Source organism: Corvus moneduloides, unplaced genomic scaffold (genome assembly GCF_009650955.1).
Source record: "Corvus moneduloides isolate bCorMon1 unplaced genomic scaffold, bCorMon1.pri scaffold_104_arrow_ctg1, whole genome shotgun sequence".
In the NCBI taxonomy this organism is placed as follows: domain Eukaryota; kingdom Metazoa; phylum Chordata; class Aves; order Passeriformes; family Corvidae; genus Corvus; species Corvus moneduloides.
In genome coordinates, this window is record NW_022436874.1 from 219,732 (window position 1) to 233,436 (window position 13,705).

A 13,705-nucleotide genomic window follows, 5' to 3' on the forward strand; every position below is an offset into this window, starting at 1 on the left:
CCCCACTCCCCTTTTCCCAATTTTCCCCCCATTTTTCCCAAATTTCTGCTTTTTTCGGGTCATTTTTATGAATTTCAGGGGTGGTTTCGTTATTGCCCCTCCCCCACTCCCATCCCCCCCTTTTTCCTCATTTTTTCGCCTTTTTTTGGGTCTTTTCTCCAGATTTTTGGGGGTTTTTCAATCCCCACCCTCCCCTCCCCCCACTCCCCTTTTTTTCCCCCATTTTCTTCCCAATTTTTTTAGGTCAATTTTAGGGTCTCATTCCCAAAAATCGTCACTTTCGGGAGGGCTCCAAACCCGCCCCTCCCCCACCCCCATTTTTGATGGAATTTTTATGAATTTTGGGACATTTTGGGGGGGAGGGGGTTCAACCCCGCCCCTCCCCCACCCCCTTTTCCTCCGTTTCATTCCCCTTTTTTAGGGTAAAAGTCACTTTTTGGGGACGGGGAAAAGCCCCTCCCCCACCCCCTTTTTTTCCCTTTATTCGCTTTTTTTTAGGTCATTTTTTCGGGAATTCTTCTCGGGAATTTTTTTTTTGGATAAACGTCGCTTTTTGGGGGTCTCACACCCGCCCCTCCCCCCCCTCCCCCGCCCCCCTTTTGTAACGTTTATTTATTGGAATAAAAGCGATTTTGGGACAAATTCCACGGAATTTATTCGGAACTGGGGAAAGGGGGGAATTTTGGGGCCATTTCCTGCGAATTTGGGGCTTTTAGAGCCCAAATTTGGGTCCTGAGCCCCCCCGGATTGGGTTAAAAACCCCCTGAGACCCCAAAATTCCCCCCAAATTTCGCTCCTGGACCCTCTGAAGCCCCCAAATTTTGGTTCCAAGGCCCTGAAAGTTCCTAAATTCGGCACCCGGAGCCCCAAATCTGCTCCCGACCCCTCCCCAGATTTGGGACTGAGCCCCCCGAATTTCCTGAACCCCCAAAATCCCCCGAATTTCGCTCCTGAACTCCCCAAATCCCCCAAATTTCGCTCCTCGACCTCCAAAATCCCCCAAATTTTGCTCCTGGACCCCCAAATTTCACTCCTGAAACCCCAAATTCCCCAATTTTCGCTCCTGACTCCCCGAATTTCGCTCCTGGACCCCCAAAATTCCTCGAATTTCCCTCCCGAACCCCCAAATTTCGCTCCTGAACCCCCAAATCCCCCAAATTTCATTCCTGACCCCCCCGAATTTTGCTCCTGGACTCCCAAATCCCCTGAACTCCACTTCTGACCCCCCAAATTTCGCTCCTGGACCCCCAAAGTCCCCAAATTTCACTCCAGGACCCCCGAATCACACCAATTTCACTCCCGACCCCCCGAATTTTGCTCCTGGACCCCCAAATTCCCCAATTTTTGCTCCAGACCCCCCCCAAATTTTGTTCCTGGAGCCCCAAAATCACCAAAATTTCACTGCTGGACCCCCCAAATCACCCAAATTTCACTCCTGAAAACCCAAATTCCCCAATTTTCACTCCTGACTCCCCGAATTTCGCTCCTGGACCCCCAAAATTCCTCGAATTTCGCTCCCGAACCCCCAAATTTCGCTCCTGAACCCCCAAATCCCCCGAATTTTGTTCCTGACCCCCCAAATTTCGCTCCTGGAGCCCCAAAAATCACCAAAATTTCCCTGCTGGACCCCCCAAATCCCCCAAAAACTTCACTCCCAACCCCCCCAAATTTCACTCCTGGACCCTCCCGACCCCACCTCGACGCCGCCTTCTCACCCCTCCAGCGCCGCCGCCACGGCCGCCCTCACCCTCCTGCCTTCCTCCTCCTCCTCCTCCTCCTCCTCTTCCTCCTCCTCCTCCTCCTCCTCCTCCTCGTCGGGGCCGCTCCCGCCGCCCTCGGGGCTCTCGGGGCCGGATTCGGTGCCATCCCCGGGGGGCAGGGGGTCTCCGCGGCGCTGGCACAGGTTGTGCAGGAGGACGCAGCTGAGCAGCAGCGTGGGCAGGAAGCGCAGCTCGGTGTCGTTGCGCTCGCCCAGGCAGCGCCAGCGGCCCCGGAGCCGCCGCAGCGCCGCCCGCGCCCCCCGCGCCGCCAGCGCCGCGCCCCGGTTGAAGCGGCCCTCGCCCGCCGCCAGCGCTCCGCCCTCGGCGCGGCCCTCGCCGGGCCCGAACGGGCGCAGCAGCCACGGCAGCAGCGGGTCCCGCGCGGTGCCCAGGAAATAGCGCGGGATGCCCGCGGCGGCCCCGCGGGAGCGGCGCTGGAGGCGGCGGAAGAGCGCGGAGTCGCGGAGCTTCGTGCCGGGCGCCTGGAACTCCACGTTCCAGAGGCAGCCGCGCGCGTCCACCGTGGCCTGCAGCGTCAGCGCGTGTCGCGACTCGGCCGCGCCGCCGCTCCTGTCGCGATAGGCGCCGGGCGGAGCCGAGGGCGGCGCGCGGATCGGGATGCGCAACCGCGCCAGGACGCCGGCGAGGCGCGGGAGAGGCCAGGAGTCCGGGAAGAACTGCGGCGGGAATGGCGGCGGGATCCGCGCGGCCTCCGGGATAACCGAGGAGATCGCGGCGCTCTCGGCCGGAATTGGGGGGTTCCGGCAGCTCTCCCGCAGAATCCCGCGGCTCCTGGAGATTTCTGGAGGACTCCGGGGGTTTCCGGAGCTTCCCGACGGGACCTGGGGGGCTCTGGAGTTCTCCGAGGGAGTTTCGGCACTTCCGGGGTCTTCGGATGGAATCCGGGCGTTCTCCCGGTTTCCCGGCAGGATTGGAGGGTTTGCGGAGTTTCCCGAGGGAATTTGGGGGTTCCCCAAGGGAATCTGGGGGTTCCCCACGTTTCCCAGCAGGGTCGGGGCCGCCCCCGAGCTTCCCGCTGGGATCTGGCACCTTTCGGAATTTCCGGCCGGGATTTCGGTTTTTCCCCCGTTTTCCAGCAGGGTTTGGGACCTCCCCAGGTTTCCCCTCAGGATCTGGGGCTTTCCAGGTGCTTCCACCGAAATTGGCGGATTCCCCTCATTTCCCACCGGGATTCGGGGTCGTCCGGAGTCTCCTGGAGTTTCCCGGCCGGAATTTGGCGGTTTTGGGGTTTTCCGGGCGTTTCCCGCCGGGATTTTGCTTTTCCTGCTGCTCCTCCTGGAACTTTCCGGGAGCCGGATTTGGGACTTGGAGCCGAAATCCGGCGGGATCAGGAAATTCGGGCCGGAATCCATCGGGATCCGCTCCTCCCCCTCCAAACCCACCGGGATTTGCGATTTCGACCCCAAACCCGTCGGGACTTGGGATTTTGAGCTGGAATCCGCCGGATTTTGTAATTCCGAGCTGGAATCCATTGGGATCTGCGATTTCATCCTGGAATCCGCCGGGATTCGGGAACCCGGCCCCGAATCTGCCGCCGCTTGGAACTTCGAGCCGGAATTCCTCGGGATCCGCTCATCCCCACCCAGATCCACCGGAACCCGGAATTCCGGGCCGGGACCGGCCGGGATCGGGAAACTCCAGCCGGGATCCGTGGCGTTTTGCAATCCCGCTCCGGAATCCGCCGGCATTTGGAATCTCGCCCCCAAATCCTCCCCCCAGTCCCCGCCCCAGCTCCGGCTCCGCGCCGGATCCCTCGGCAGGTGCAGCTTCAGGCCCAACCCTTCCTCCCCATCCTCCTCCTCCTCCTCCTCCTCCTCCTCTTCCTCGGGGGCTCCCAAAATCCCCACCACGGCTCCGCAGACGTCGCGCAGGATTTTGCAGACGGAGCTCCGGGACACGCCGAAGGTGGCCTCGAGCGCCCGGTACTCGGTGACGGCGCCGAGGCGCCACAGGGTGAGCGCCAGGCGCACCTCGGCCGGCACCGCGCGGCGCATGGCGGTGTCGCGACGCCCGATAGCCGCTCTCAGTCGCGACACCAGCGCGTCGAAGGTGTCCGGGCGCAGGCGGAAGCGCTCGCTCCACTCGCGGCCTCCCAGCGCCTTCTCCCGCACCGTGGCCCAGAACGCGGAGCTGCGGCAGCGGCTCCACACGCGGCCCCGGCGGCGCCACGGCGGGGCCTGCGCGGAGGAGCGCGGCGGCAGGAAGGCGAGGCGGAGGGCGGCCAGGCGGCGGCGGCGGAGGAGGAGGAGGCGCAGGCGGTGCAGGAGAGCGAGGCGGCGGCGGCGGCGGCGGCGGCGGCGGCGGCGGCGGAGGAGGAGGAGGAGGAGGGAGAGGGAAGCGGCGGCGGCCGCCATGGGCGGCGCCATCTTGGGGGAGGGAGGGGAGGAGGGAGGCGCAGCGCGCATGCGCCGGCCCCGCCCCCGCCGGTTCTGCGCGTGCGCAGAGGGAAAAGGCGGAAAAGCGGATTTTGGGTTTTTTGTCGAGCCCCAAAATTTGGGTGTTGGGCCCCCAAGGGTTCGTTTTGGAGGGGCTGAGCAGCACAGAATCGCTGTGGCACCTCAGACTCCCTCTGAAGCACCCAAGAGACGCCCTAAAACCCCCTGAAGCCCCGAGATCTGGTCTTGGATCCCCCAAATCTCACAAATTCCCTCGAATTCGGGGCCCGGATCTTCCTGGATTCCCCCCCCCCCCAAGTCGAAACATTCAAGAGCGTTTTCATTTGTGGTGGGGACCTACATTTGAGGCTTTAAGGGAGGGTTTGGGGGGATTTTAGGGTGAATTTGATGGACTTCCGTGGGATTCGGAGGGACTTTAAACTTTATCGGCAATAATAAAGAGCCGGCCAGTCGCAGCTCGCCGCGCCCGCGGGGGGGCGGGGCTTTACGCCCACTCAGCCAATCGCGTTGCGCAATAAAATACTGACTAATCGCAGCTCGGAGCAGATATTGATTGGCAGGGTTCTACCGGCTCTTACCCAATCAGATTACGGGATGGGCTTTGAGGAGGCGGGACTTTTCGGCGTCTCAACCAATCACGACGCACGAGGGGCGTTTCCCGCCGTTTTCCGCGCAGCGCGGGAGCCGCCATGGAGCCGCTCCGGCCTTGGCTCGTCCCGTTCCTGCTGCCCGAGCACTGCTTCGACCAATTCTTCCTGCGCCTGCAGCTCCTCGATGGTGCCGGAGGGGCCTCGGGGGGCGATTCTGGGGCTTTTCGGGGCTTTTCGGGGCGGTTTTAGTGGGATTTTGAGGTGTCTCTAAGCGCTGTGGGGGCGGCCGCCATGTTGGTTACGGGCGGGAATTGTGACGGGCGCCGCCATCTTGGTTTTGGGCGCGGGAAGGGAAGCGCCGCCATCTTTGCTTTTGCTCTGAGGCGACGCCGCCGCCATCTTTGTTTTGGGTGTGGGGTGGGGGGGGGGGAATCGTGATTTTGGGGGTTTTTTAGGGATTTTGGGCGGAATTTGAGGAATTTTTGGGGTCCCATTCCCTCCCCTTTGTTCTCCCTCCGCAGTTCCGTGTCTGAAAATCCTCCTGAGCAAAATTCTGGGCTACGGGATCGTGGCGGGCTCCGTCCTGGGTGAGGGCCCGGGGGGATTCTGGGGGGCTCTGAGGGGATTTAGGGGACCCAGGGAGGATTTGGGGGCTCTGAGGGGTCTCAGATGATTTTAGGGGTATTTTGGGGTTTTTTGGGGTGGAGTTTCGGGGGTCTCTGACCTCTTTTTGCCCATCCAGTGAAGGCCCCACAGCTGCTGCAGCTTTGGGGTCCTCAGCGAGGGGTGGTTTAGGGGTAATTTTGGGGTATTTTAAGGGGATTTTGGGGTATTTTTGGGTGGCTCGGGGGGTTTTTGCGATCCTTTACCCCTTTGCTCCCCCCCTCAGCTGCTGAAGCTTTGGGGGTCCTCGGGGGGGGTGGTTTAGGGGTAATTTTGGGGTATTTTAAGGCGTTTGGGGCATTTTAAGGGGATTTGGGGGTATTTTAATGGGATTTTGGGGTGTTTGAGGGGTGTTTTGAGGTGTTTTTGGCGATCCTTTACCCCTTTTCTCCTCTCCCCCCCCCTCAGCTGCTGAAGCTTTGGGGGTCCTCGGGGAGGGGGGTGATTATGGGGTAATTTTGGGGTATTTTTAGGGGTTTGGGGTATTTTAAGGGGATTTTGGGGGTATTTTAATGGGATTTGGGGGTATTTTAGGGGTGTTTTGAGGTGTTTTTGGCGATCCTTTACCCCTTTTGTTCTCTCCCCCCCTCAGCTGCTGAAGGTTTGGGGGTCCCGGGGGGGGGGGGGAGGTACATTTTGGGGTGGTTTTGGGGTATTTTAATGGGATTTGGGGTGTTTTAGGGGCGTTTTGAGGTGTTTTTGGCGATCCTTTACCCCTTTTCTCCCCCTCCCTCAGCTGCTGAAGCTTCGAGGGTCCCGGGGGGGGGGGGGGGAAGGTACATTTTGGGGTGGTTTTGGGGTATTTCGGGGTGGTTTTTTTTGAGGTTTTTGGGGGTCCCCGACCCTTTTTCTCTCCCCCCACCCAGTGAAGGTCCCGCAGCTGCTGAAGGTTTGGGGGTCCCGCAGCGGGGGGGGGCTCAGCCTCCCCTCGGTGCTGCTGGAGCTGCTGGCCCTGGGCGGCTCCGTGGGCTACGGCTGCGCCAGGAGCTTCCCCTTCAGGTTCGGGGGAAAACCGGGAATTTTGGGGGGGTTTGGAGGGATTTGAGGGGCTCGGGAGAGGATTTAGGGGGTCTGGAGGGGATTTGGGGAGGTTTTGGGGGGGGTTTGGGAGGGGTCTGGGGTGGTTTTGGGAGGAGGTTTGTGGGGATTTGGGGTCTGGAGGGAATCGGGGGGAGTTTTGGGGGGATTTGGGGAACTTTTGGGGGGGTTTTGGGGGGAATTCAGGGCTGTGGAGGGGATTTGGGGAAGTTTTGGGGGGATTTGGGGAACATTTGGGGGGGTTTTGGGGGGATTTGGGGAGCATTTGGGGGGATTTGGGGTCTGGAGGGAATCAGGAAGAGATTTGGGGAACATTTGGGGAGGATTCGGGGCTGTGGAGGGGATTTGGGGAAGTTTTGGGGGGATTTGGGGACGTTTTGGGGGGGATTTGGGGACGTTTCAGGGGGATTTGGGGCTGTGGAGGGGATTTGGGCTGTTTCGGGGTTTTGGGGGGGATTTGGGGACGTTCTGGGGGGATTTCGGGGGGTTTTGGGGTGATTCGGGGTCTGGAGGGGATTTGGGGATGTTCTGGGGGGATTTGAGGACGTTTCAGGGGGATTTGGGGGTTCCCAGCTGCGTTTTTGCTGCGTTTTCTGCCGTTCCCGCTTCATTTCTCGTGGAATTTCAGCCGTTTTGGGGCTCCTGGGGGGTTTTTTGGGCCTCCCAAACCCATTTTTGGGGGTCCCGAGCCCCCCGTTACCCCCCAAATGTTGCCCCCACAGCGCCTGGGGGGAGGCCCTGTTCCTGCTCCTGCAGACCCTCACCCTCCTCTTCCTCATCCTGCACTTCGGGGGCCGCACGGGCCGAGGTTGGTGCCGACTTTGGGGCGGAATTTCGGGGATTTGGGCACTTTTTGGGACCTCCTGACGCCTCTCTTGTCCCCTCCCCCCCCCAGGGCTGTTGCTGGTCGCCGGTTTTGGGGCGTTTTTGGGGCTTTTGGTGTCTCCCCTGACCCCGCTGAGCTTCATCACCGCCCTGCAGGCCCTGAACCTGCCCATCATCATCCTCAGCAGGGTGGGGGGGCTCGGGGAGATTCTGGGGGGGATTTTTGGGGTCGTGTGGGGATTTGGGGAGGTCCTGTAAGGGTTCAAAGGGGATTTTGGGGGGTTAAAAGGGATTTTGGGGAGTCCGGGGGGTGCTTTGGGGAGAATCTGGGGTAGGTAAAGGGGATTTGGGGGGGTTCTGGAGGGGTTTGGGGGGTCCTGAGGGATTTTGGGGAGGATTTGGGGGTTCCTGGAAGGGTTAAAGGGGATTTTGGGGGGGTCCTGGTGGGATTTTGGGGAGGATTTGGGGGGTCCTGGAAGGGTTAAAGGGGATTTTGGGGCGGATTTGGGGTTTCCCAGCTCATTTTTTGCCAAACCCCGCCCAATCCTCCTGGGATTTCAGGATTCTTTTGGGGCAGTTTCAGGCTTTTCCCCCATTTCCCGGGGAATTTTAGAACTCCCTGACTTTTTGGGGAAGATTTTTGGGGTTCCAAACATTTCGGGGACCCCCCCTCCCCAAAATTTCCCCCTCCCCTCCCCCCGCAGCTGCTGCAGATCGTCACCAACGCCCGCCAGGGACACACGGGGCAGCTCTCGGGGGTCTCCACGGGGCTCCTCTTCGGGGGGGCCCTGGCCCGAATCTTCACCTCCCTCACGGTGAGACCCCTCCCCAAAAAACCCCCAAATCCCAAAGAACCTCCCCAAAAAAACCCCGGATCCTAAAACTCACCCAGAACCCCCAAAACCCCTCAAATTTCCCCTCAAAATCCACTCAAATTTCACCCCCAAATTCGCCCCCCTCACGGTGAGACCCCCTCCCCCAAAAAAACCCTAAAATCCCAAAAATCTCCCCCCCAAAAAATCCTGGATTCTGAAACTCCCCCAAATCCCCCTAAAATCCCCCTCAAAACCCCCCCTAAAACCCCAGAATCTCCCCCCAAATCCCCCTAAAACCCAAAAATCTCCCCCAAAATCCCCCTAAAACACCAAAATCCCCCTCAAAACCCCCTCTAAAACCCCCAAATCCCCCCCAAAATCCCCAAAACCCCTGAAATCCCCAAATTCCCTTTAAACCCCCTCAGGACCCCCCAATTTCCCCCAAATTCTCTCGGGACCCCTCAAATAATTCCCAAAATTCCTCCGGGACCCCAAAAATGCCCAAATTCCGCCCAAATCTCTCTTTAACCCCCCCCAAAATCCTCTCTAAACCCCCAAAACTCCCTTCAAACTCCCTTTAAAACCTCTCAGGACCCCCAAAATCCCCCAAATTTCCCCCAAAATCCCCCAAATCTCCCCCACAGGAAACCGGGGATCTCCTTTTGGCCTCGACCTTCGCGGCCTCGGCCACCTGCAACGGGGTCCTGCTGGCCCAGGTGCTGCTCCTGGGGGGCTCCCGGGACCCCCACCCCAAAAAGGAGTGACCCCAAAAACCGCGGCGCCCCAAAACTCCCCCAAATTCGGGATTTTTGGGGGTTAAAATGAGGATCTTGGGGTGGTTCCCACGCTCTGGGACCCCCAAAATCTCACCTGGAATCACCTGGGGGGGGGTGGGTTCCCAAATTTTGTGGGATCCCCCAAACTCCTTCCCGGGACCCCCCAAAACCTCAGGGACCCCAAAATTCCCCCTCGGACCAAGGCGGGGGAGGGGCTGGAACCCCCTCGCAGGTGGGAAATGGGCGTGGCCAGAGCGCCCCTCCCTCCCCCCCACCCAATAAAATTGGGGTCCCCCCATTCCGGGGGGGCTCCCCCCCCCTTTTTTCTGGTCGTTAATTAATTAATTAATTAATTACAGCCCATAATTAACGGTAATTAGGGCGGGAGGGGCGCTTTGGTGGCAGTGGCGTGGGAAAATCCCGCATTCCATTCATGAACCCCGCCCTCCATTCATAAATCCCGCCCTCCATTCATATTTCCCGCCCGCCATTCACACACGCGCTGGCCACGCCCCCCACTGAGCGCTGTCGGTTCTGATTGGCTGCCGCGTCCGTCCAAAGTTCCCACGCGTTTTTCCGACCCCAAAACTTCCCAAAATTACCCCAAATTCCGACTCCCAGGGGGGTCTCCGTGAGCCGCGACGCCTCCAGGACCTCCGAAATCCCACCCGGTTCCCCCCGAGCTCCCAAATCCCCGTTCGACCCCACAACAACTCCCTGCAAACTCCAAAATTCCCTCAAAAATCCCCCAAATTTTAACTCCGGGGGGGTCCCCGTGCCCGACCCTCCTCCAAAATCCTCCCGAATTTCCCTCCCGACCCCCCCCAATCCCGAACCTCCGGCGTCTCCATCGCTTTATTCCCACAATTCCATAATTTCTATGCAAAATACTCTCATCTCCCCTCCCCCCCTCCCCTCCTTTTTTCCCACGCCGAGGGGGAGGGGGGGGAGGGGCCCGGGGGGAGGACCCCAAACCCCTCCCCCCTCACCCCCCAGACCCCCCCTCCCCCCAATTTTAGGGGCCAGGGGGGGCCGATTTGGGGCCCCCCGGGCGTTACAAATATAGAGCTTAAATATGTACAAAAAAAGAGTCCAAATTTTGGGGGGGGGTTTCCCCCGCCCCCCAAAAAAAAAAAAAACCCCAAAAAACCCCCAAAAACCACAGGGGGGGAGGGGAGGGGAGGGGAGGGGAAACTCCCCCCACCCCCAAAAAAACCCCTCCCCCACCATTCCAGGAAGGTTTTTCCCCCCCCCCCTTTTCCCAGCAGGTCCTGGTGGGGGTTTGAGGGGATCCGGTGGATTTTGGGGCGGATTTGGGGGATTTTGGGGCTCCCCTAAAGCCTCTCGCGGGCGGGGACCCAAATGAAAGGTCCTGAAAGGTCCTCGATGACTCGTTTGACTTTGTGGTAAATCTCCTCGAAGCTGTCGCCCTCCACCATGGCTGCGGGAAGGAAAGCCGAGCTTTAGGGATTTCGGGGCATTTTGGGGCATTTCAGGGGATTTTTGGGGGGCTTTGGGGTCGGCAGACACCACCAGCCATTCCCAGGACGAATTTTGGGCTTCCTAGGGGAGGTTTGGGGTGGATTTGGGGAGTCCCAGGGGGGATTTCGGGGCATTTTGTGGCTCCCAGGGTGGATTTTGGGGGTTTTGAAGATTCCCAGGTGGATTTGGGGTTTTTTTTTTTTTTGAGGGTCCCAGGGTGGATTTGGGGGAGATTTGGGGGTTCCCGGGCTGGATTTTGGGGGTTCCCAGGTGGATCTGGGGGGATTTGGGGGTTCCCAGGGTGGATTTTGGGGGTTCCCAGGTGGATTTGGGGGTTCCCAGTGTGGATTCTGGGGGTTTTTGAGGGTTCCCAGTCGGATTTGGGGGGATTTCGGGGTTCCCAGGTGGATTTGGGGGGATTTGGGGTGGATGCTGGGGGTTTTTGAGGGTTCCCAGGTGGATTTTTGGGGGGATTTGGGGGTTCCCAGGTGGATTTGGGGTGGATTCTGGCGGTTTTTGAGGGTTCCCAGGTGGATTTGGGGGTTCCCAGGATGGATTTGGGGTGGGTTCTGGGGGTTTTTGAGGGTTCCCAGGCAGATTCTGGGGGCTTTTGAGGGTTCCCAGGCGGATTTGGGGCCGTTTCGGGCGGGTTTGGGGCCGTTGGAGGCGCGCACCTGAGAAGCACTCGGTGAACTCCTGCTCCAGCTTGGTGGCTCTGTCGAAGGCTTTCCGCGCCTGCTCCTCGCTCACGCGCTTGGAGATCTCCCTGGGGGCGGGGCCGGCTCGGGACACGCCCACAAACCCCGGGCCACGCCCACAAACCCCGGGCCACGCCCACAAACACCCCGGGCCACGCCCACAAACACACGGGCCACACCCACAAACAACCCCAGGCCACGCCCACAACCACCCGGGCCACGCCCACAACCACCCGGGCCACGCCCACAATTACACCGGGCCACGCCCACCAACCCCGGGCCCCGCCTACAAACGCCCCGCCTACAAACACCCCGGGCCCCACCCACCAACCCCGGGCCCCGCCCACAAATTCCCGGGCCCCGCCCACCACACCCAGGCCCCGCCCACCAACCCCGGGCCACGCCCACCAACCCCGGGCCACGCCCACAAATACCCAGGCCCTGGCCACAACCCCAAGCCACGCCCACAGCCCCTCCCAGGCCCCGCCCACACCGTGACGTCATTCACAAAGCCCCGCCCACACCGAGCGCATCTGTCAATCACAAAGCCACGCCCACCAAGCGGCTCAAGCCCCACCCATTATGCAAATGAGCCCTGTGCTCTCTCTGGCCACATCCCCTCCTGCCTCAGTTTCCCTCTGGGCCAAACCGCGCCCCTAAAACCCCTCGAATTCCACTCAAAATGGATCCTGGGCTGTGCCCAGGTGCCCCCAGGTGTGCCCAGGAGCCCCCAGGTGTGCCCCAGATGCCCCCAGGTACCCCCAGATGCCCCCAGGCACCCCCAGGTACCCCCAGGTGCCCCCAGCTGTGCCCAGGTGTGCGCAGGTGACTCACAGGACGTTCTGCAGGGACTTGGGGCGGATGAAGATGGCGATGGGGTGCAGCTGGGCCGCCTGGAGCCGCCGCACGGCGTTGGCCGACACGTCCAGGATGCAGTGCTTGCCCTGCGGGTGTGCCCACGTGTGCCCAGGTGTGCCCAGGTGTGCCCACGTGTGCCCAGGTGTGCCCAGGTGTGCCCAGGACATGCCCAGATCACGCCCAGGTGTGGCACAGGTACCCCCAGGTGTCCCCAGACACGCCCAGGATGCAGCGCTTCCCCTGCGGGTGTGCCCGGGTGTGCCCAGGTGTGCCCGGGTGTGTCTTAAACGTGCCCCAGGTGTGCCCAGGTGAGCCTTGGGTGTGTCTTAAGTACCCCAGGTATCCCCAGGTGCCCCCAGGTGTATCCCAGGTGCCCCCAGTGGTGCCCAGGTGTGCCCGGCGGTGCCCAGGTGTATCCCAGGTGCCCCCAGGTGTGTCCCAGGTGTGTCCCAGGTATATCCCAGCTGTCCCCAGGTGCCCCCAGCGGTGCCCAGGTGTATCCCAGGTGCCCCCAGGTGTGTCCCAGGTGCCCCCAGCAGTGCCCAGCTGCCCCCAGGTGCCCCCAGGTGCCCCCAGGTGTATCCCAGGTGTATCCCAGGTGTATCCCAGCTGTGTCCCAGGTGCCCCCAGGTGTATCCCAGGTGCCCCCAGGTGCCCCCAGGTGCCCCCCGGTGCGGTGCCCTCACCTGCTCGGCCACCTCGCGCACGGACTGCACGCTGGTGCCGTACAGGTGGCTGTTGTACTGCCCGGCCTCGATGAACTTGTGGCCCTGGATGTCCTTCTCCATGCGCTCCCGCGACGCCACAAAGTGGTAATCGCGCCCGTCCACCTCGTACTCGCGCTTGGGCCGCGTCGTGTCTGCGGGGCACAGGTGAGGCACGCCCGGGGCGCCCGCGGGCACACCTGGGCACACCTGGGCACTCCTGGGCACAGCTGGGACAGGCGGCGTCCCTCACACGGGGGATAAATGGGGCCCAGCTGTGCCCAGGGGTGTCCCAGGTGCCCCCAGATGTGCCCAGGTGTGTCCCAAATCTCCCCCAGGTGTGCCCAGGTGTGTCCCAGCTACCCCCAGGTGTGTCCCAGCTACCCCCAGGTGTGTCCCAGGTATCCCCAGGTGCCCCCAGGTGTGCCCCAAATCTCCCCCAGGTGCCCCCAGATGTGCCCAGGTGTGCCCCAAATCTCCCCCAGGTGTGCCCAGGTGTGTCCCAAATCACTCCCAGGTGTGCCCAGGTGCCCCCAGGTGTGCCCAGGTGTGCCCCAAATCTCCCCCAGGTGCCCCCAGGTGCCCCCAGGTGTGCCCAGGTGTGCCCCAAATCTCCCCCAGATGTGCCCAGGTGTGTCCCAAATCACTCCCAGGTGCGCCCAGGTGCCCCCAGGTGTGCCCAGGTGTGCCCCAAATCTCCCCCAGGTGTGCCCAGGTGTGCCCAGGTGCCCGCAGGTGCCCGCTGGGACTCACGGGGGACGCAGGAGCCGAACTTCTCGGGGAACTCGGACAGGAGGTCGTCGTTGACGCGGTCCTTGGTGGGGCCCAGGATGATGATCGGCCGCGCGTAGTGAACTGGGGGGGGGGAGGGGCGGAATTCCCAAAATTCCCAAAATTCCCCAAATTCCCGAATTCCCGGGGGCTCGGGAGCCCCCCCCGGGATGAACTCGGGGCGGGGGAATCCCCAAATCCCGGGGGGTGGGGGAATTCCCGGGATTCACCTTCCATCTGCGTCACCGTCTCGTAGCTCAGCACGGCGTCCTCGCGGCCTGGGGGGGAGAAATTTGGGGCTGGTTGGG

The 13,705-nt window shown here is 61.5% G+C and overlaps 2 protein-coding genes and 2 long non-coding RNA genes across 5 annotated transcripts; 2 read left to right on the forward strand and 2 right to left on the reverse strand.

The window, feature by feature from the left end:
• Positions 1–222: 222 nt before the first annotated feature.
• On the reverse strand, positions 223–2,029 carry LOC116438693. The gene is made up of 2 exons (XR_004237883.1): positions 1,411–2,029; positions 223–1,193 (listed from the first exon to the last, which is right to left on the reverse strand). It is a non-coding gene; the product is annotated as an uncharacterized LOC116438693 (long non-coding RNA).
• A 2,788-nt stretch (positions 2,030–4,817) lies between these two features.
• MPDU1 (mannose-P-dolichol utilization defect 1) lies at positions 4,818–9,208 on the forward strand. Of its 2 annotated transcripts, XM_032097689.1 has the most exons (7): positions 4,821–4,954; positions 5,289–5,354; positions 6,297–6,429; positions 7,191–7,276; positions 7,364–7,482; positions 7,998–8,108; positions 8,753–9,208. In XM_032097689.1, exons 1-7 carry the CDS (start codon positions 4,867–4,869, stop codon positions 8,870–8,872), a joined length of 723 nt encoding a protein of 240 aa, XP_031953580.1. In that variant the 5' UTR covers positions 4,821–4,866; the 3' UTR covers positions 8,873–9,208. The 2 variants fall into 2 exon arrangements, with proteins under 2 accessions (XP_031953581.1, XP_031953580.1); XM_032097690.1 differs by lacking the exon at positions 7,364–7,482 and having other exon boundaries at positions 4,818–4,954.
• A 917-nt stretch (positions 9,209–10,125) lies between these two features.
• LOC116438694 (disks large homolog 4-like) lies at positions 10,126–13,698 on the reverse strand. Its single transcript, XM_032097692.1, has 6 exons — positions 13,628–13,698; positions 13,380–13,481; positions 12,609–12,781; positions 11,899–12,008; positions 11,041–11,132; positions 10,126–10,325 (listed from the first exon to the last, which is right to left on the reverse strand). Exons 1-6 carry the CDS (start codon positions 13,632–13,634, stop codon positions 10,219–10,221), a joined length of 591 nt encoding a protein of 196 aa, XP_031953583.1. The 5' UTR covers positions 13,635–13,698; the 3' UTR covers positions 10,126–10,218.
• Positions 12,803–13,110, forward strand: LOC116438695. The gene is made up of 3 exons (XR_004237884.1): positions 12,803–12,922; positions 13,017–13,027; positions 13,070–13,110. It is a non-coding gene; the product is annotated as an uncharacterized LOC116438695 (long non-coding RNA).
• Positions 13,699–13,705: the final 7 nt, after the last annotated feature.